This window comes from Vipera berus (genome assembly GCF_964194415.1).
Source record: "Vipera berus genome assembly, chromosome: 3".
Lineage (NCBI taxonomy): Eukaryota > Metazoa > Chordata > Lepidosauria > Squamata > Viperidae > Vipera > Vipera berus.
The window spans coordinates 114,688,061-114,709,138 of NC_138204.1; the positions used below are offsets into that span (position 1 = coordinate 114,688,061).

At 43.2% G+C, this 21,078-nt stretch overlaps 1 protein-coding gene across 2 annotated transcripts in view; it reads right to left on the bottom strand.

Moving 5' to 3' along the window:
- Positions 1–21,078, bottom strand: part of DARS2 (aspartyl-tRNA synthetase 2, mitochondrial) — a 35,325-nt gene that overhangs the window by 2,648 nt on the left and 11,599 nt on the right. The window contains exons 9-15 of one of the 2 annotated variants that reach the window (XR_014026004.1): positions 16,625–16,694; positions 15,360–15,539; positions 11,539–11,646; positions 6,267–6,329; positions 3,184–3,336; positions 819–1,037; positions 357–462 (exon numbers count right to left, since the gene is read on the bottom strand). Coding sequence is in view for 1 of the 2 variants with exons in the window: in XM_081324377.1 (XP_081180503.1) it covers positions 357–467; positions 819–1,037; positions 3,184–3,336; positions 6,267–6,329; positions 11,539–11,646; positions 15,360–15,539; positions 16,625–16,694 (904 nt within the window). In the remaining variant the exon portion in view is untranslated. Of the gene's footprint in view, positions 1–356; positions 468–818; positions 1,038–3,183; positions 3,337–6,266; positions 6,330–11,538; positions 11,647–15,359; positions 15,540–16,624; positions 16,695–21,078 lie in introns of both variants that reach the window. The other variant, XM_081324377.1, reaches the window with a different exon arrangement.

The following is a 21,078-nucleotide window of genomic DNA, read 5'->3' on the forward strand; positions in this document are numbered from 1 at the left end:
CAGCTTTCCATTCTTCTAAGATCAGTAAAATGAGGACCCGGATTGTTGAGAGCAATATGCTGACATTTGTAAACCACCCAGAGAGTGCTATAAAGCATTATGTGGCAATAAGTGCTATTGCTAAGTCTATGTATTATGAAATTTGCTGATTTCAAATTAAATGCACAAGACTTTTTGTTGTTGTTGTTAGCTGCGAAGTCGTGTCCTACCCATCGCGACCCTATGGACAAGGTTCCTCCAGGCCTTCCTGTCCTCTACCATCTTCTGGAGTCCATTTAAGCTCACGCCTACTGCTTCAGTGACTCCATCCAGCCACCTCATTCTCTGCACAAGACTATTTCAGTACAAATAATTACCTTCAAAACTGTCTCAAGTATGAAACGCTGCTGCTTTGCATTATGGATTCGAATAGAGCCACCTCCAATCTCATTACCATTCAATACCAGATCATAATGCTGACCTCTAATCTAGCGAGTAAAAAGAAGGAAACAATGTAATTTGTATTGTAATATATATCTGCTAAAATCCTTGTGAAACAGCAAATCCCACCCAATAATGCTTTTGGAACTAATGGAAACTACACAACGGAAGTTGACAGAAATACAATGAACAAGATAATCAGAGGCCAAGAAAACCATAATGTGTATAATCCTTTTTTTTCTCTGGTTCTGATTTTGTAGGACATCTCCTTCAGATAAGGTAGATTTCTTTTCCTAGGATTAAATTGCTAATTACAAAAAATCTTTTGCTTTTCTCAACTTGTCCAACTCTTTGTCTGCAGTGTCCTGGTGTGTATATTAAAAAAAACATAAAAGCACCTGTCTGGGATCTGAGTAGAGGAGATGCTCATCCAAAGGATGGGGAGCAGTGAAAGGATGATGAGCAGCTTCTAATTCTTCAGGATTTTCTTCTTTGGGAAGGAAAAGTGGGAATTCTACCACCCAGAGGAAGTGAAAGGCAGAAGGGTCACGAAGTAACAGACCTTTGGCTTCCAGAAGTTCAGCACTCCTCAAGCGTAGCTTTCCTAATGCAGAGCACTGAGAACAAATGAGAGAACAAAAGGGGAAAAAAAGGTGGACAAGGTGCTGAGGCCTCAAAGAAAGACCCAACACTTGCACTTCTAACTCCAAGCAGTGTATTACAGGTAGTCCTTGAGTTACAAGTGTAATGTAGCCTGCCCATTCCACTCGTAACTTGAAAACTCATAGAGTGAATCTTGTTCGAGGTACGAAATCACTCCCTTGCTCGTTAAAATGGTCACAGCTTGTTAAGTGAACATGAGGTATCTCAGGATGGGGAAGGCCATGGAGGGCCTAGTGCTGGAACAGGCCCTGAAGGCCTTCCCGACTCATTAAGATATTGCATACTTCCCCCTCCCTTCCTGCAGTGCCGGACTCACCTGGAAAAGATCAGTCTCCTCTTTGCCGCGGTTCCTGCTACCGCCCGGATTTGAAGCCAGGCAACGGTTCTGTGCACCCCCTGCGGCACAATCTGGGCTCCGGAGGCCTTTTCCAGGCAGCTGCCACCCAGATTTGAGGCCGGGCAACACTTCCGTGCATCCCCCGCAGCCTGATCCAGGCTCTGGAGGCCTTTTCCAGGTCACTGCTGCCTGGATTTGAAGCTGGGGAATGCTTCTATGAGCCCTCTCCCCCCACCCCACAGTAGGCAGGAGCGTTCCCCGGCCTCAAATCCAGGTGGCAGAGGCCTGGAAAAGGCCTCCAAAGCCCAGACTAGGGTGCACGGAAGTGTTCCCTGGCCTGAAATCTGGATGGTAGCAGCCTAGAAAATGCTTCTGGAGCCCGGATCAGGCCGCGGGTGTGTGTGTGTGTCATAGAAGTGTTCCCCAGCCTCAAATCTGGGCAGCAGCTGCCTGGAAAAGGCCTCAGATGTCCCGATCCAGCCTCCAGAGACACGTGAAAGCATCCCCCAGCTTCGGTTCTGTTCTCTGCTGCAGAGAACTGAGGCCTAAAGTACCATGATATCACGTGAGATCAGTAGAGTGAGATCTTGCTCCACTGATCTTGTGTCATCTTGCGTTACTTTAGGCCAGGGCTTTTCAACCAGTGGTACGGGTACCACATGTGGTACATTGGCACCTGGCAGGTGGTACGCGACCATCCTAGAAAAGTGGTAGCGGGGGAGAGGAATGAGCTGAACCGGTGGCAGCACCACACAAGCCTGAGCAAGAGATGACTGGAGCTGCAGGGCTGTCAGGGCTCAGCGGAAGCACCAGGATCAGTGCCAAGCTCCAGCTGGAGCTCGGCACTGATCCTGGCGCTTCTGCTGAGCCCAGAAGAAGCGCCGATCAGCTGGAATGTTGCAGCATCTCCAGGGTCTTGTGATTTACATTCAGATGCTTGGCAACTGATTCATATTTATGACGGTCACAGTGTCCCAGGGTCATGTGATGTGACTAAAACCTGCTGCAACCACCCAGCAGACGAGGGGAATAAAAAACAAACATCCCCCACCCCACCCCCACTGACAATCCTCAACAGAAATGCTCACAACAATGAAAACCTTGACACCTTGCTAGGCGACTGGTGGTACTCGGATGTTGCCATATCCTAAAAGTGGTACAATGGGTGAAAGGGTTGAAAAGCCCTGCTTTAGGCCTCCATTCTCTGCGAACGCACCAAAGGCCTGGAGCAGCCAAGAAAGCGAAGGATCTCTATCTTCAAAGGGTGAGTATTGAAGGTCTGGTGCCTAGAGAGACCCAGGGCGGGGGTGGGGAGGGAGGGAATAATCAGGGTGAATGTTGCAGAGCTACTGCGGTCGCTCGTAAGGGTAAACGACTGCTGTGGTGCTGCAATATTAGTAACTTTGGGACTTGCTCATAAGCACTAAGGGGCGCTCATCATGTAACTTTGAACAAGCATTAAGTGAACGCTCGTAACTTGGGGATTACCTGTATTGTCAACTTGTAATTGTCAGGACCAGTTTTTTCTTATTATTTTTTAAAATACCAATTGAAAGTGCAATGGTGAAAGAAGGTAATTTATTCAAGGATGAATTAAAGTTCATTTTAAAAGAAGGAACAGCTTATCAATGCAAACACAAAGTAGAGGTGCAGGTGATTTCTTGTTCGTCAAAGTAAACCAGATTTAATTTAAATTTAAATAAATTTTATTTTATTTTTGCTGGTGCTCAAACAAATACTAAGGGCATCAATATTCTACTTACCACCTTTTTTTGTTGGCCAGCAGCAACCAACACCACATCCTCCGTATTGGCCTTAACTGTTTGCATAAGCTCTGTTTTTTTCTCTTCATTAAGGAATTTTCCAAGTGGGGACTTTATGTTGCCATCAGGTTTCAAAATCAAATACGATATAAACTATACGGCATAAAAAAGTGGATAAACAGCTCAGCACTTCTTGAAAAAAACGCAAATGAAACCAAAGCAGTCTGTAACTGCTGTTCTTCAATATATGGCAACAATTTTCAGATCCCATAAAACAATAAAAAACCAACTGAACCCCAAACAGCCTAGTTTATACCAAAAACTTTCTGGGAGAGATAAAACACACCATTATATCCACTGACAATAGCCTGACTATGAGGAACCCTTGTCTAGTGTTAGATACCTACTTTTCCACACAGAAAGACCAGTATTTCTAGGAAGAGGTGGATAAATTCAGCTTGAATCTAGAAAGCTGCTGCCAGTTAATGTTGAAATACTAAGACAGACCAATAGTCTGAGTACAAGGCCACTTTCTATCCTTCTGTGAGAAAAATGAGAAAAAGCAGTGATATAAGCATGAGGTCAAGCACTCTAAGATTTCTCCAAGTACTGTAATGCTGCAGAAGAGAAAGCTAAGAATCCCTCCCCTGTGCTATAGATTTCACTTGCCCCCTCTTTTTTTGGAATAGATAAAAAAGACATCTGTATAACATACAGCAGTCCCTCCCCCCCACACAAATATTCATACTGGCTCTGGCAGAGTGCTTCCTGTATGCACTTTAAGCGGTTTACTTTTGTTGCTAAGAAGTACACTTTCAGAAGGATTTAAGCTTTCATTTAGTTTAATATAAATGAAGTTGGTTTGTACAATGTAGGAGGGTATATAAAACAAACCTTATTGGATCCAATCAAAAGTCTATGTTGATGAAAATCTTCACACAGTCCCCAGCTTTCTCTTTTTATTTCAATCCGAATTAAGCTAATTTAAAAGAACTAGAAATTCTCGCAGACTTCTGGTTTTGCATTGTAGCATATGCCTGGGGGATAACAAAGCTCCGCTCCCCGCAGCCAATTTCGTCCTGCCAGGAGGACCCTAAATGGGTCTGAAGTCGCCCCAAAGAGGTGACCGTGAAGGAGTGCGCTCCATTGATCATGAAATGACAGTGGTCATTTCGTTTGATCTAGGGGAAGCCCTGCAACCCAACAGGAGAAAGGCTGCCACTGCATAAGTGTCCAGCCCAAGCTACCTGCAGCCAAAGTCCAAGAGCACGAACAACAACATTGGTGAACAGCGTGCTTGGAACTGGTGAGAGTATCGATCTTCTCTCTTCTATCTGCTAAGTGAATCCTTGGGAAAGGCCCCCAAAGAAAGACAACCTCCGAAAGTGAAGGGAGGGGACTATATCCCAATTCCCTTATAGACAGAAGCGGCGAATTAATGCTAAGGGAGAAAGAAATAGACTGAAATTAAATTTTAAATACTACAGTCTGGACAAGTCTAGAACTAAAAAAAACTGCTGAGACTACACCTAAAAGGGTTTAAATTATATATATATATATATATATATATATATATATATATATATATATATATATATATATATATATATATATATATATATATATATATATATATATATATATATATATATATATATATATATATATATATATATATATATATATATATATATATATATATATATATATATATATATATATATAAATATATATAATTTTTTTGTCTGAAAAAAATGGAAAATGAATAGCTACTGACCCCTAGTGGAGAATCAGAGCACAGAACACTAACAATAATGACTCAGAAACTGGCAGGACACCTATGAAACAAAGAATAAACTGTTCCTTTAAATTTTAAATGATCTTGAAGACAGTTGGCCCACCCATAAGATTAAAAAGTGTCTGAAAGAAAAATATCTGAACTGTTGACTAAATCTAAGAATTGTTTAGAGAAAAATAAAAACTTTGGCTCTTGGCTAATCTTTCAGAGGAGAATCTACAAGGTGGCTTAACAGATTGGATTACAATTTTGACTGATTGAGAACCCCTGAATTAAAATATTGATAAAACACTTTTTGAAGAGGGGAGCCAACATGGATACTGTACATTTATCAACAAATGACAGGACCCCACACTCAATATTCACTCCTGAAGGACTTAGCCTGGAGCATCAAAGACTTTCAGAGGTAATATTTCAAGTCAAGACAAATATTTTCCAAGAGGAAATGTACGCAATGTTATGACAGGTACAAAAGACAACAGATGTAAACAACAAGGAAATCCAGAACTTTGACAACATAAATAAGCACATCTCCAATCTAAATTTACAATAAAAAACACCCCCAAAATTATGGCAAATGAAAAAACAAATCACATAACAGAAAGGATGTTATACCCAGATGTTATAAGATAGACAAAGAGCACAGTATTTTTATAATACATGAAATATGAAAATATTGGGATGGAGTACCTAAATGGAAAAATTTGGATGATTAACATTGAGAAAATCATGACCGATAAGAATGACTTGAATAAAAGGGGACATTAAGCTTGAACAAAAATCACGAAAATAGAATGTTTGGTGAACTAATGAGATGATGGTTATAAGAATAATATAAGATGATTAAAAAAGGTGTTATAGATAGATGTTATCACTATTTGTATAAATATGAAAAAATGTCTATATTTAATCATTTATATATTGAAAATATTAAAGAATTATATTTTGGTTAAGGTTGAAGAAGGAGAATACAAATGGGACAAGGGAAGATCAAGGAAATATATTATTAATTAATATACTAATTATGGAATTATCAAATTTAAACATTACTGTTATTACCTTTTTTATTTTTTTATTTTTTTCAAATATATAAACCAGGACAACACGCTGTACACTAGGCACTGGAGATTGTTATTTACAAAAATATTTACAAAAAAAAAGGACTAGAAATTCTCCCTGTCCCAGCATCCTCAACTGATATGTAACATGCAGGTTTAAATTTTACATAGCCCAGCATAAAATCCCGAAAAAAAATATTTCTTGGTTGTAGCTATTTTTGCCATACCTGGTTAAATTGGGATTTTGACAATTCATTTAAGGACTCCAAATCTTTAAACTGTAGATATTTCTAGAGAAAAAGATATATAAACACCAATAAATGGATTAAGTTTGTTATATTTTAACTGATACTGCTATATATTTGCCCATTCTTTTTACATTACACCTTTTGTTTCAGAATCAAGCTTAAATTAAAAAATGCTTTCAGATTATATTTTCAGTTCTAGAAAGAAATCATATACCGTATATACTTGAGTATAAGCCGACTCGAGTATAAGCCGAGACCCCCAATTTTACCCCCAAAAACTGGTAAAAGTTATTGACTCGAGTATAAGCCGAGGCTGGGAAATGCAGCAGCTGGAGGCTGGATCCCCCGAAAGACGTCTCTGCTGAGATGAGAGAACGGGGTGGCAAGCCGCCGAGAGAATGGGGCGGTGGAGTGCTCTGCCGAGAGAATGGGGCGGCTTGCTGTTCTCTCGGTGCAGCACGGCAGAGGCTGGATCTCGCGAAAGAAGTCTCCACTGAGCGAGAGAATGAGGCGTCTCAGCGCCCATTTTCTCGGCGAAGACTTCTTTCGGGGGATGCAGCTTCTGCCGCCCCTTTCTGTCAGCTGCCCAGCTGAGAGAAGGGGGTGACAGAGGCTGGATCCCCCGAAACAAGTCTCCGCTGAGACGAGAGAACAAGGCGTTTCTTTCTCTTCCCCCCCCGCTTTTGCCGCTTTTGTGTGTGCGTGTGTGTGTGTGGCCCATCTGCAAAGCTGCCGAGGAAGGAGAAGCGGGATACTGGTTGGGTGGGAGAGCGGCAAAAGCGGTGGGGGGGGAGAGAGAAACGGCTCCGCCTTTGGTTCCCCCTCCTAAAGCACAGGGGCGCTAGAGAAAGTTTGGAGTTGGGTAAGGAAGGGCAAAATTCAGGAAGAAAAGCGGGGCGGCGGGCGAACGGGAGACCTGTACAAGGGGGAAGGGGAACTCTCTGCTTTTGTGCGTGCGTGTGTGTGTGTGTCCCATCTGCAAAGCTGCCGAGGAAGGAGAAGCGGGATGCTGGTTGGGTGGAGGAGGCAGTGGCGGCGGCGGAGGCGGCCGCAGCACCGGCAGCCTTCCGCTTTTGTCGCTTTTGTGTGTGTGTGTGTGTGTGTGTGTGTGTGTGTGTGTCCCATCTGCAAAGCTGCCGAGGAAGGAGAAGCAGGATACTGGTTGGGGGGGGAGCGGCAAAAGCGGGGGGGGGGGGGAGAGAGAAACGGCTCCGCCTTTGGTTCCCCCTCCTAAAGCACAGGGGCGCTAGAGAAAGTTTGGAGTTGGGTAAGGAAGCGCAAAATTCAGGAAGAAAAGCGGGGCGGCGGGCGAACGGGAGACCTGTACAAGGGGGAAGGGGAACTCTCTGATTTTGTGCGTGCGTGCGTGCGTGCGTGTGTGTGTGTGTCTCATCTGCAAAGCTGCCGAGGAAGGAGAAGCGGGATACTGGTTGGGTGGAGGAGGCAGTGGCGGCGGCGGAGGCGGCCGCAGCACCGGCAGCCTTCCGCTTTTGTCGCTTTTGTGTGTGTGTGTGTGTGTGTGTGTGTGTGTCCCATCTGCAAAGCTGCCGAGGAAGGAGAAGCAGGATACTGGTTGGGGGGGGAGCGGCAAAAGCGGGGGGGGGGAGAGAGAAACGGCTCCGCCTTTGGTTCCCCCTCCTAAAGCACAGGGGCGCTAGAGAAAGTTTGGAGTTGGGTAAGGAAGCGCAAAATTCAGGAAGAAAAGCGGGGCGGCGGGCGAACGGGAGACCTGTACAAGGGGGAAGGGGAACTCTCTGCTTTTGTGCGTGCGTGCGTGCGTGTGTGTGTGTGTGTGTCTCATCTGCAAAGCTGCCGAGGAAGGAGAAGCGGGATACTGGTTGGGTGGAGGAGGCAGTGGCGGCGGCGGAGGCGGCCGCAGCACCGGCAGCCTTCCGCTTTTGCCGCTTTTGTGTGTCTTTGTGTCTCTCCTTCCTCGGCAGCTTTGCAGATGGGCCACACACACACACGCACACACAAAAGCGGCAAAAGCGGAAGGCTGCCGGTGCTGCGGCCGCCTCCGCCGCCGCCACTGCCTCCTCCACCCAACCAGTATCCCGCTTCTCCTTCCTCGGCAGCTTTGCAGATGAGACACACACACACACACACGCACGCACAAAAGCAGAGAGTTCCCCTTCCCCCTTGTACAGGTCTCCCGTTCGCCCGCCGCCCCGCTTTTCTTCCTGAATTTTGCGCTTCCTTACCCAACTCCAAACTTTCTCTAGCGCCCCTGTGCTTTAGGAGGGGGAACCAAAGGCGGAGCCGTTTCTCTCTCCCCCCCCGCTTTTGCCGCTCCCCCACCCAACCAGTATCCCGCTTCTCCTTCCTCGGCAGCTTTGCAGATGGGCCACACACACACACACACACGCACACACAAAAGCAGAGAGTTCCCCTTCCCCCTTGTACAGGAATGAAAGGCCCCCCGAAGGAAGCCCAGCCTCTTCACCGCACCGATCCGCTGAGGAGGAAAAAAGCTTATTTCTATTGCCACGTGCAAACTAAATTAAAACAACTTGGGAAGCTCGCCCGTGGGCTGCATTTAGAAGGATTTGGGGGCTTTTGTGATTTGCTTCGCCTACAAGTGCCTTAACCACGACTAGCCCATGGCTCCAATTCAACAAAAAACGCTCTCTCGGTGCCTTCCACATGCGCGAAGGTCACCCTGACTACAACCAGCCTGGGATTTGGAAAGGCTTCCCAGGTTATTGGGACAGACTGGCTTGAATACTTGGGGTAACATTTTTCAGGAGGAGGATCCTTATGTCCACCCCAATAGGGCATCTTCCCCTCACAAATCTTCCCTTCCCTTCCCTTCCAAGCGGGAGCCCCGCAGCAAATGACCAGCGTTTGGACAGCGTGTGAATGGGCGAGCGTCGCCGTCCCCAAACAATGCAATTCCTTGCAGCGATGCGGACAAGAGGGAAAGGAAGCCCAGCGGCCAGACTGCGCTCCCGCCCTGCCTCCCCAAGGGCTCCTAATGGCTTGCTGCCCCGCGTGAGCCCGCTGGCTGACGCTGGCTCGTCTCTCTCTCTCTCTTCTTTCCTCCCTCCCTCGGTCTCCCCCTCCCCCTTTTCCGGCTCAGCCCCACGTCACCAGGAGACCAAAACGGGGACATCATGGCAGAGCGGAGGAGACACAGGAAGCGGATCCAGGTACCGGGCTGGCTTATCTCCTCCCTCTTTTCGCAACCGCTCTGCGGGATGACTTTCCCTTTTCCTTCTGGCTCACCCCCCCCTCCCCTGCCCGGTCATCCTTCCCTCCCTCCTCCCCCTCCGCCTCCTCCGAGGCCGCCGCCAGTCAGCATCTCTCCTACCGTTTTTGCGGCTTTTCCGTCGCCCCCGCCGCCGCTCCCCCTTCCCCGCAGAGCCGGCCGCATCCAGCGCCTTCTTCCTCTGGAGGGAAGCACCGAAGCCTCGGCCGCGCGCAAGTCCTCGGTAAAATTTTTTTGTTGACTGGAGTATAAGCCGAAGTGGAGTTTTTCAGCCCAAAAAGTGGGCTGAAAAATTCGGCTTATACTCAAGTATATACGGTACAACAAAAATAAGTTAATCAGAACAATGATATATACAGCAGAATTCCTTCCAAAAATATATATAAATCCAAGGGAAATAAACTTAAAACAAAATAAAGTTTGATTTCTTCCCCCCCCCATCATTTCCAATGATGCAATTAAAATTAATCTCTAAAATGGTACTAAGATTCAAATAATAAACATAGATAAAACAGTGATGTTCAGATTCGATTCTTGCTATCACCATGAGATAAAAGGAATAAATTTTGATGCTCTGTAATCATGTAAACTTTTAATCACTATTTTAGTGCCTCTATAATTACAAATATAGGATTGACATTAAATACCACAGTAAGTAAAAACACAGTTTTCCTGTTTCCTAACTGTAATATCAGCTGGCAAAAACGTCCATTCACAAGTGTCTATTTGCCTGCAACTCCTCCACATTTGGCATTCTGCTGCAAATAAATGTGTGAACTAGTAAATAGTGAATAGAGATGGGTTTGAATCATGGAGATGTAAACTCAACCCAGTGTTGAGTACCTGAACTCCAAATGAATGCTCTGATTTAATCATTATTTCTCACTTTTAATCTACTTCACGGTTGTTGTAAATGATGTCATATTGAGAGAACAATGTAAATAATGACCAAGTGCACAGAATGTAAACATTCTTAATAAATCAAGGATGAAAGGCTGAACTTTACTCATCCAAATGTGGCTGACAGTTCATAACTGGGATACACTTTCAATAAGTGGATCCCTTTTACTTTTTAATATTTGATTGTAGAACAAAATCAGAAATATACCAGCACTCACTTTTGTGTATATTCTTTTAGGACTAGGTATTCTCAGAGATAACCCTGCACCTTCCCAGTTTTCAGAGAAGAGAGAATCTGATCTGACTGCTTGTAATGTTCATTCCATGGATTGATGGACATAACTATATACAACTCTATGATTCCTAGTTTGCACTTCAGGAATGGGGTTGTGTGGAAGAAGTAGGAAAGAAAAACTGCATTGAAAAAATTAAGATGCAGCCTTTCCTGGCCTTCTTCCCACATCCTTTTTTCGTACTCAAAATCTGGGCTGGCTTCTATATTTTGCACCACTACCTCATTTCAACCCATAGATAGAAAGCAAAATTAAACATTTTTTTCTTTCAGTACTTCTTTCTTTTCCTGGGGTGCAATGGCTCAGTGGTTAAAGATGCTGAGCTTGTCAGCTGGAGAACTGACAGCTGAGGTTCAAGACTTGAACTTCCATGCAACAGGATTAGTTCCCATTACTTGCCCCAGCTCCTGCCCACCTAGCAGTTTGAAAGCATGCAAACGCTAATAGATTAATAGTTCCACTTTAGTGAGAATGTAACAGCGTTCTGTGCATTTTTGGTGTACAGTCATGCTGGCTACATGACTGTGGAAATTGTCTTTGGACAACGCTGGTTACCTCAGCCAAAAAACCCATACCCTACAGTTGGACACAGCCGACAAGGAAACTTTACCCTTTTACTTCTTTCTATAAGGACATACATCTCACATAGCACCATTCTTCCCATTCACTAACTATGCTGAGTTTGATTTCTCCTGAAAAGATAAAAGCTTGCTTTTTCAATCATCTACTTGTATGCAAGTCAAAGAGAGAGATAACATATTTGTGGGACTCTTCATAGAAATAACAACTCGACAAATGACAGCATCTAAGACAAAGGACATTTCCCCTTATCACAAACAGCCTCACTCACCGCTCCCTCGGGAATGCAAATGGCTTTCACTGTAGCGTAGGGCTCACTGAGAGAGTTCCGCAAAAAGCCAACATCCACATTCCTGAGAATGTGACTTACATCAATGATCTGACATTGGAAGAAAAGATATAAATATTTTAATTGTGACAATAGGTATACGACTGGAAAAGAAACAGTGGAAAGGAAAGCTGTTTCAAATGCAACTGAAAAAGAGCTTAGCTTTACATCCTATACTTTTCTCATCAGCTGTTGAATTTTACTCAAGACAGTGGTACAGCTGCTCCTACAATCCCTTGTGAATGGGAGTGGAGCCGTTGGACTGAATTCTCATTTCATGGCTGTGTTAATTTACGGTAGCCAATAAAACAGCGCTTGAATTTCAGGAAAGGTGGACTCCCCCCCCTCTTAATTTAACAAAATCAAGTCTGCAGTGCAAGAAACATTTGTGGTATCTTAAAGAGAACATTTGTGATCGATACAAGTTTTCATAACTCAATACCTTGGTACTCAACTGTTTTGAAACTCATCAAATTTGGTACTCTGCATTTTGATGTGAAAATTTTGTCCTGGTATTCATCAATTTTTGGTACTCAACGTACGAGCTAGAATGCTTCGGTGTTGGCTACCTTGTGACTCATTACATTATTCCTTATGGGAAAAATCTGTTTAGTACTCATCATTTTTGGTATTCATCATGCCTCCCAAAACCAATTAACAATGAGTACCGAGACACCACTACTATCAAATGTGGCAAGTGTGTAGTACAATAAGAACTATCAAAATTACTGCTTTAAGACACAGCAGAGATCTCCATATTTTCTGGGCTCATTCACACAAATTAAAAGCCAAAATGCATTATAATTTGATAAAAATATAGGCATTATTTATTAAGTCATTTTAATGTATATTCCAGAGGAGATTTGCTGGAACAGATTTCCTGTTATTTGAACAACAAGTTTAAGGAAATGAGATAATCATGGGATTTGGCCAGCCCTTACATGACTATATCTGATCATTCACCTCACCTTATTCTTAAAAGCATAACATCTAGAAATAGGTTTTTGATTGAGTTGAAACTGAGGTTTGATGTGAATCTTTTTGGCTTGCAGAAGCAAAATTCAATTTACATAATAAATTATCCTTAACTTTAAAAACCTTCTTTGCATCCTGAGAATAAGGGAGAAATAAAAAAGTAATTTAGTATTATGAAGCTGGATCATCTAATCCCACTAGTCTCACAATTAGAATGGAATATGTGATTTCCTGTAATAAAATGTGTCACCACACTTAGCTCTGCGTCAGCACACAATTCTACACAGATCTACATAAGATTGCTAGGAAAAGCCAACAAGTGATATTGAGACAATATGAAAAGTAGGTGGTTGCTATTCTTTGTTGCCCTCTATGCTCACTATACACAGTGAGACTGGCATTTTTGAAGAAAGCTGTTAAAAGATGGGGAGAGAGGGGTAAATGAATTTGATCTCCAGAAACTAAAGATATATCAGAGTAAGAAGGTCTGTAAATGATGACATTTGGATCAATTACCTAAATGTACAAATGCTGTCTTTTTTTTTCTACCATTCAGTCATGCCTGCTTCTTGGAGACTAAGTTTTTTTTAGAAGTGATTTGCCACTGCCTCCTACCTAGGGCTGAGAGAAAGTGACTGATCCAAGGTTACCCACAATACCTTGTGAACAAGGGACTATAACTCATAGTCTCCCAGTTTCTAGCACGATAACTTAACCACTACATCAAACTGGCTCTCTAAAAATGATGTAAATTGACATACATAGCATAATCAGGGGTGTCAAACTCAATTTCATTGAGGGCCACATCAGCATTGCGGTTGCCCTCAGGGGGCCGGGTGGGTATAGCCTGGGTGGGTGTGGCCTACTGGGTGGGTGTGGCTAGAGTGCATATGGCCTACTGGGTGGGCGTGGCCAGCTCTACATCGTTCACATCAAGGGTGCCTATGGGGGTCTGGGCAGGAGTGGGACAGATCTGAGGGTCTCTGGCAGAAGGAGGGTCTCTGGGCCAGGGCCAAGGCAGTGGGGGCTGTTCCCTCACTGTTTCCAGGATGGCTTCGCGGGCCACATGAAACCACTTCGCGGGCCGGATCCGGCCCCCGGGCCTTGTGTTTGACATGTCTGGCATACATCTAAATTAATCAAATTCCTCTTCATTACAAATGCTTCATTAAATCAAGGTTGTATTGCATGAAGCTTGAAAATATTCCTGGATTGGGGCACAGAGACAGAGTGTTTTCAGTGGCCACCTATTAACACTCTCTCTTAAGCAATATAGGATTGATTTTATGGACAACTGATAAGTTATTGAATCTTGTGGTTATGTCTGATATGATATGCTTGACTGAAAATGTTTTAAATATTTGGAGTTTTAACACTTTGTTTGTAATTTGTGTTTCAAGTTATAATACCGTTAGAACGCTGACTTGTTGTAAGCTGCCTACAGGGACAAATGTTTTAGGCAATCTAAAAATCCTTCAAATGATATTAAAGGGAAAAATAGTTTGCAACATAGGTTTTCACCATAGTGAATTATGCAGTATGACATTTTTCATATTGTATAATTCAGTATGCCTGGTGAAAACTGAATTTTTATACAGATGACTTTATTATTATTATATGAAGCATTCCCCATTCAGCTTTCCATGCCAATCCCATACAAACATCTCATCTCTTTAAATCTGTGAGCTGGTTTCCATGGATAACTAATAACTCAGTGGGTGCCAATCTTAAATCAGAATTGCAGTCAGACAATGTTTGGTACAGATGTACCCCTTGAGGAAACTGGTTTCTCTTCTTTGTGGTTGTGAACTACCTATAAATCCTTTTGGGGTTACTGTAGTTGGGCAAATTTCAGCAACTTTGTGGATAATTCCTGCAAAAGGCAAGAATTCAACTCAGCTTTCTTCAATCTAGCAATCTAGTCAGTGAAAGCCCCAAGGTCCTTAAGTATTTTGTAGGATTTGGGTCCGGATTATCTAAGGGAACACCTGCTGCTGGCATCAACTTCCCATCGTCCTGTGCACTCCCACAGGGAGGGCCTTCTCAGGGTACCGCCGGTTAAGGAATGCCGATGGGTTATTCCCAGGGGAAGGGCGTTCTCTGTGGGCGCGCCGGCCCTATGGAACCAACTTCCCACGGAACTCAGGACTGCCCCCGACCTTCGCTCATTTCGCCGGGACTTGAAAACCTGGTTCTTCGAGTTGTTTGGCCCAGACTGAGGGGTTTTAATTTAATTTAATTTAATTGGGTTTTAGTTTAACTTCAGGGACTGTAATTTAATTAATAGTTTTAATTGATTTTAATTTTGTATGCTATGTATGTATGCTATTAATTTTCCCTGTAAACCGCCCTGAGTCCTACGGGAATAGGGCGGTATATAAATTTAAATAAATAAATAAATAGGAGGCAGAATTTGGAACTAGGCCAGGGGTAGGCAACCTCGGCTCTTTTATGACTCATGGACTTCAACTCCCAGAATTCCTGAGTCAGCTTATGCTGACTCAGGAATTCTGAGAGTTGAAGTCCATGAGTCATAAAAGAGCTGAGGTTGCCTACCCCTGAACTAGGCCATCAAAGGACTAAGAAATATGAACCCAACAGATTAGCATAAATTCAATATGCAAATTACATAGAATTTGACTCACTCAATATACTGCTGGCAGCACCCACACTTGACAAAACAAAATTTATCAAAATATCAACAAATCCCGTTACAGTTAAGGGACCTGCGTTATAGCAGTGGGGGTGTGGAAGTCAAGCAAATGGATAATTTTGGCAAATGAACATGCCTTCATTCCAAAACGAGTATCAGGTTTATCAGTCCCATAAGTGGATAGCGCTTCATCATAGGAGATTGAAGGGAAGGGTATTTTGATAAGCCCCTTATCCTCAGGCCAGGAATACTGCAGCATACCCTCGGTTAAAGCCAGAATTCCAGCTTGGTCCACAAATGACATTTCAATATCTATCTTTAGGGAGGAAAATAAACAAGAGATTTTTTAAAAAAATTAAGGCATAGTAAATATTACCATTATTCTATTTAGCATTTTTGCAAAAGATTTATTTCTTTGAAAAATGCATTTAACTGAAAAGACTACAATTCTAGAGAACAGTCCTTCTTTCAGAGTATAGGTTTACAGCACCCATTTCAATGAAATACTTGTACATCCTCAGATTTTGGAGCTGTATGTCATTTTCATGTTTTTAGTCTAATTCCTTTGCCCATTCATTCTCTTTTCTCTGTCCTTTCTATACAATTTTCTAGGAATTATCTATGCTAATGTTTTGCAGGAAAAAAAGCCATGTCACCTTAGATGCTATAGCATATTTATTACAGAAGATATATTGCAGATGATGTTATTAGATGAAGCAAACTCTATTGTACACGAACTAGTCCTAGCAATTTTGCAAATATAGATTAGTTTTAAAACACACAAAGTATCTTTGAGCAACTCTTTCCCATATCCTCCCATCAACCCCATTTATAAAATAATTACTAATATCCATATATTTTTAATTATATTTTGAGTGCTCTTGGTGGAGATTTGATGCCCTTTATTTTTTAATTCTTAGTAATTTACTAATACACACAACACACCTCATAAAGACAGATTTCATTGTACCTAGGGATATAGGTCACAAAGGCAGTATATAAATCGAATAAACAAGCATACTGTATATGCCTTTTTGGTGAATTTGGCATTCCATTTGCAGTACTAGACCAAGAAATGAAGTAATGTGTTAACTGCAATGGCAGAATAGAAATTATCTCTCAACAGTGGAACAAATGACACTTTTCCATTTTCCATCACTACTCAGTATTATTTGCTCTGTATACTGAATGATAAAGCTGAATCACAGAACCGTATTTTAGTCAGTGATGGAAGTAATAAGAGTGAAATGACATATTCAATTCCCAATCACTTTGCATTGTTATCTTACATACTCATCTTCTAAAGCCATTAAACCCCCAACTTTTAAACAGATGGTAATCCTTGTAGTTATGCCCATTTTTAATGCCTTTTAATTTTATTCCAAACAAAAATAAATTTACCTGAGTGAATTCAGGCTGTCTGTCTGGCTTTGAACCTTCGTCTCGGTAACAGCGGGCAACTTGGAAATACCTGCCATTAGAAATGACATTCTGGTTGTAGAGTATCTAACTATCTCAGGTAGCATGATCTCCCAAAACAGGGGGTTTGGAAAGAATATACACTGAGAGAAAAAAGTATTTGATCCCCTGCTGATTTTGTATGTTTGCCCAATGACAAAGAAATGATCATTCTATAAATTTAATGGTAGGTTTATTTTAACAGTGAGAGACAGAATAACAACAAAAAAATCCAGAAAAACACATTTCAAAAAAGTTAAAAATTGATTTGCATTTTAATGAATGAAACAAGTATTTGATCCTCTATCAATCAGCAAGATTTCTGTTGCTCAGGTCTCTTTTATACAGGTAATGAGCTGAGATCATGAGCACTTTCTTAAAGAGAGGGCTCCTAATCTCAGCTTGTTACCTGTATAAAAGACACCTGTCCAAAGAAGCAAACAATCAGATTCCAAACTCCACCATGGCCAAGACCAAAGAGCTGTCCAAGGATGTCAGGGACAAGATTGTAGACCTACAGAAGACTGGAAAGGGCTACAAGACTATCGCCAAGCAGGTTGGTGAGAAGGTGACAACAGTTGGTGCGATTATTCGCAAATGAAAGAAACACAAAAAACCTGTCAATCTCCCTCGGTCTGGGGCTCCATGCAAGATCTCACCTCGTGGAATTTCAATGATCATGCGAACGGTGAGGAATCAGCCCAGAACTACACGGGAGGATCTTGTCAATGATCTCAAGGCAGCTGGGACCATAGTCACCAAGAAAACAATTGGTAACATACTACGCCGTGAAGGACTGAAATCCTGCAGTGCCCACAAGGTCCCCCTACTCAAGAAAGCACACGTACAGGCCCGTCTGAAGTTTGCCAATGAGCATCTGAATGATTCAGAGGAGAACTGGGAGAAAGTATTGTGGTCAGATGAGACAAAAATTGAGCCCTTTGGCATGAAAAAGAGAGCTGAAGGTTTGAGCTACAAACGTCAGCCTTGAAACCTTAATTACTTGGAGAGGCTCTGTAAAGAGGAATGGGACAAAATCCCTCCTGAGATGTGCGCAAACCTGATGGCCAACTACAAGAAACATCTGACCTCTGTGGTTGCAACAAGGGTTTTGCCACCAAGTACTAAGTCATGCAAATCAATTTATAACTTTTTTGAAACGCGTTTTTCTGGATTTTTTTTTTGTTATTCTCTCATTGTTAAAATAAACCTACCATTACAATTATAGACTGATCATTTCTTTGTCAATGGGCAAATGTTCAAAATCAGCAGGGGATCAAATACTTTTCCCCCCCTCACTGTACATCTGAAAAAATGGCTATAATTTAAATTTAAAACAGAAGAAACATGGTATTCCATATTTAGGAATTGGTTAATGCTACAGGTACAGAAAATAAGCTATGCGGGGAACTGCAAAGAAAAAGAAGTGGTTTATATGCTTGTCATACTGAAAGACCTTCTACACACTTTGAGTTGACAAGACACTCTCTGTGGTGCCAGAGAAGAGACAGGCAGAAGAGACTATTCCACTGCTAAATCTGAATTTTTCATACATATTCTTTCTCTCACAATAATTGCAAACCATCCAAGCTGGTGAGAATCTGGAAACAGAACAAAACAAAAAGAAAATATAGCTATAATGAATGAATGAATCATTCATACACAAGATGAGCACCCATAATCAGCTTGGGACAAAGACTGACATACAAAATGTTAGTATGACTAGGGATAAATTTATCTCCAGAGGAAATGTGTTCTAGACTAGGGGGCACTACAAAAAAGTCCTGCTTTCTAGCCTATATTGTACCTCATATACAAGTAGTCCTCGAGTTATGAGTGAAATGCAGCCTGCCCATCCCACTCGTAACTCAAAGTGAATCTCCTACCTCGAAGGACATCACTCCCTTGCTCGTTAAGACATCGAATGTTATTGCTTGACAAGAGATGAAGAAGTAGCTATTTCATATGTTAAACTTGTTATTGCTTTAAGGTTGGGAGGGGGGATGAGTAGGATTGCACCTTTCAAGGCCATCTCTAACTAAGAAGATAAGACCTTGGCGGCTTTTCTAACAGAAGGGAAACTGATTCTTTAAATTAATTGGAGAATATGATTAATGACAAAATTAGAAAGGTGGAGAATTGTTTTTTAATATATTGTGCAAGGGGCGGAGATTTCAGATTCCAGCTTCCTTCCAGCAAGCATTTGCCGGTGTATTAGGCTAATAAGGGACCTTTAAGGTAAACAATGCCTCAGAGTCACTTGAAAAGCCCCTATGTCGGAAACTTGACACACATGGCTCGTTAAGTGAATATGAGGGTATCTCAGGGTGGGGAAAGCCATAGAGGGCCTAGAGATGGAACAAGCCCCCAAGGTCTTCCCAACCCACTAAGATATCTCATGCTTCCCTCTTCCTTCCTGCCACGCCGGACTCACCTTGAAAAGATCTGTTTCCTCTCTGCCGTGGTTCCTGCTGCCACCTGGATCTGAGGCCGGGGGAAGCTTCCCCCTGCCATTGGAGGCCTTTTCCAGGCCCCTGCCACCTGGATCTGAGGCCAGGGGTCGCTTCTGCGGCCCTTTAGTGGCCCATTTCCAGTTGGCAGCGGCCTGGAGAAGGCCTCCGGCATCCTGATCCAGCCTCTGGAGACACGTGGAAGCGTGCCCTGGCCTCAGATCTGGGTGGCAGCGACCTGGAAAAGCATGAAAGTGTCCCCCAGCTTCGGTTCTGTTCTCTGTTGCAGAGAACAGAGGCCTAAAGTACCATGAGATCATGTGAGATCAATGTCATGAGATCTCACCCCAGTGACCTTGCGTGATCTTGTGTTACTTTAGGCTTCCTTTCTCTGCAAATGCACTGAAGGCCTGGAGCAGCCAAAAAAGTGAAGGATCTCGAGCTTCACAGGGTGACTATTGAAGACCTAATGCCTAGGGAGACCCGGGGTGGGGGTGGGAGGGAATAACCAGGGTGAATGTTGTTGCGAGTCCTCGCTTGCCAGCAGACGAGTCAGATGAATCGGATGAGGGGGAGGGATTGCCTGGGGTCACATTGGAGTGGCTCTGAGGAGCATAAAGACTCAGAGCTAGATGTGACATTGGACCCGTCTACTCACGCTCAGGCAGAGACACAGCTGGGTTGGGGGCCTGAACTGAGCAAAGACGAGGAGCAGCTGGGGCGTTCCAGATGCACGGATGCGCAGGGAGGAAAGGTGTGGACAACTGAGGGCAGTGGGACAGCTCCCCAGGAAAAGTAAAAGACTCTTAAGAAGCCATGCCCTGGCTGGACTATAAAGAGGAGAGGCGTGGGAGGGGCTGGTTGCCGAAGGCAACCGTTCATGCTGCACCTTTGTGCTTCTGTTGTTGGATTTCTTGCCTCACGATTCTTGGATATTTAACCAGGTTTGTCGGATTTCTGTGTTTGAGTGACTTAAACCTTGAGCATTCCAGCTGAGAACTCAGAGACTGATCTTGTTCGTCTGAACAGCTAAAGTTGGAGTTGGAGTTTTGTTCCATAAAAGCTGTGTCAGAAGGTCGGCAGTTTGTCGGGTCGAATCCCGAGTGCCGCGTAACAGAGTGAGCGCCTGTTACTCGTCCTAGCTTCTGACAACCTAGCAGTTCGAAAGCACGTAAAAATGCAAGTAGAAAAATAGGGACCACTACGGTGGGAAGGTAACAGCGTTCCGTGCGCCTTTGGCGTCTACTCATGCCGGCCACATGACCACGGAGACGTCCTCGGACAAGCGCTGGCTCTTCGGCTTTGAAACGGAGATGAGCACCGGCCCCTAGAGTCGGAAACGACTAGCATGCATGTGTGGGGGAACCTTTACCTTTACCTTTTATCTTACCAAGTCCTGCCTTGTTCAATGTAAAGGTGTTTTTCCTCGCAAGTAAGCGGTTGAGCAGTATTCGCAGAGGCTGGGAGAGAACAAATGTTGCAGAGCCTCTGCGGTCACTCGAAAGGGCGAACAACTGCCGTGATGCTGCAATATTCATAATTTTAGGACTTGCTTGTAAGCACCAGGGGGAGCTTATCGCGTAACTTCGAACGAGCATTAAGTGAACGCTCGTAACTCAGGGATTACCTATATATTTTCTGTGGTGGAATGTTCAAGTTGATGAGAGGAAATGTGCAGATTCCAATTTGTTCAGGTGTTGCTCGATATATCCTGGGACCACCCTATGTAAGATTATAAAGGTAGTAACCAGCATTATGAATTAGGCCACCAATGATCTGGCCCCTGACCAAGTTTCCACCTGCCATGTAAGCTAGGGCTATAAACACCGCTAAATCACAAACCAATTCTTTTAGGGAAAGCACAATCTCGTCTACAGTAATTATTGGGACCAATATTACTGGATATTTATTTACAAATAGTAACTCCATCTTAGTAGCATTCAATCT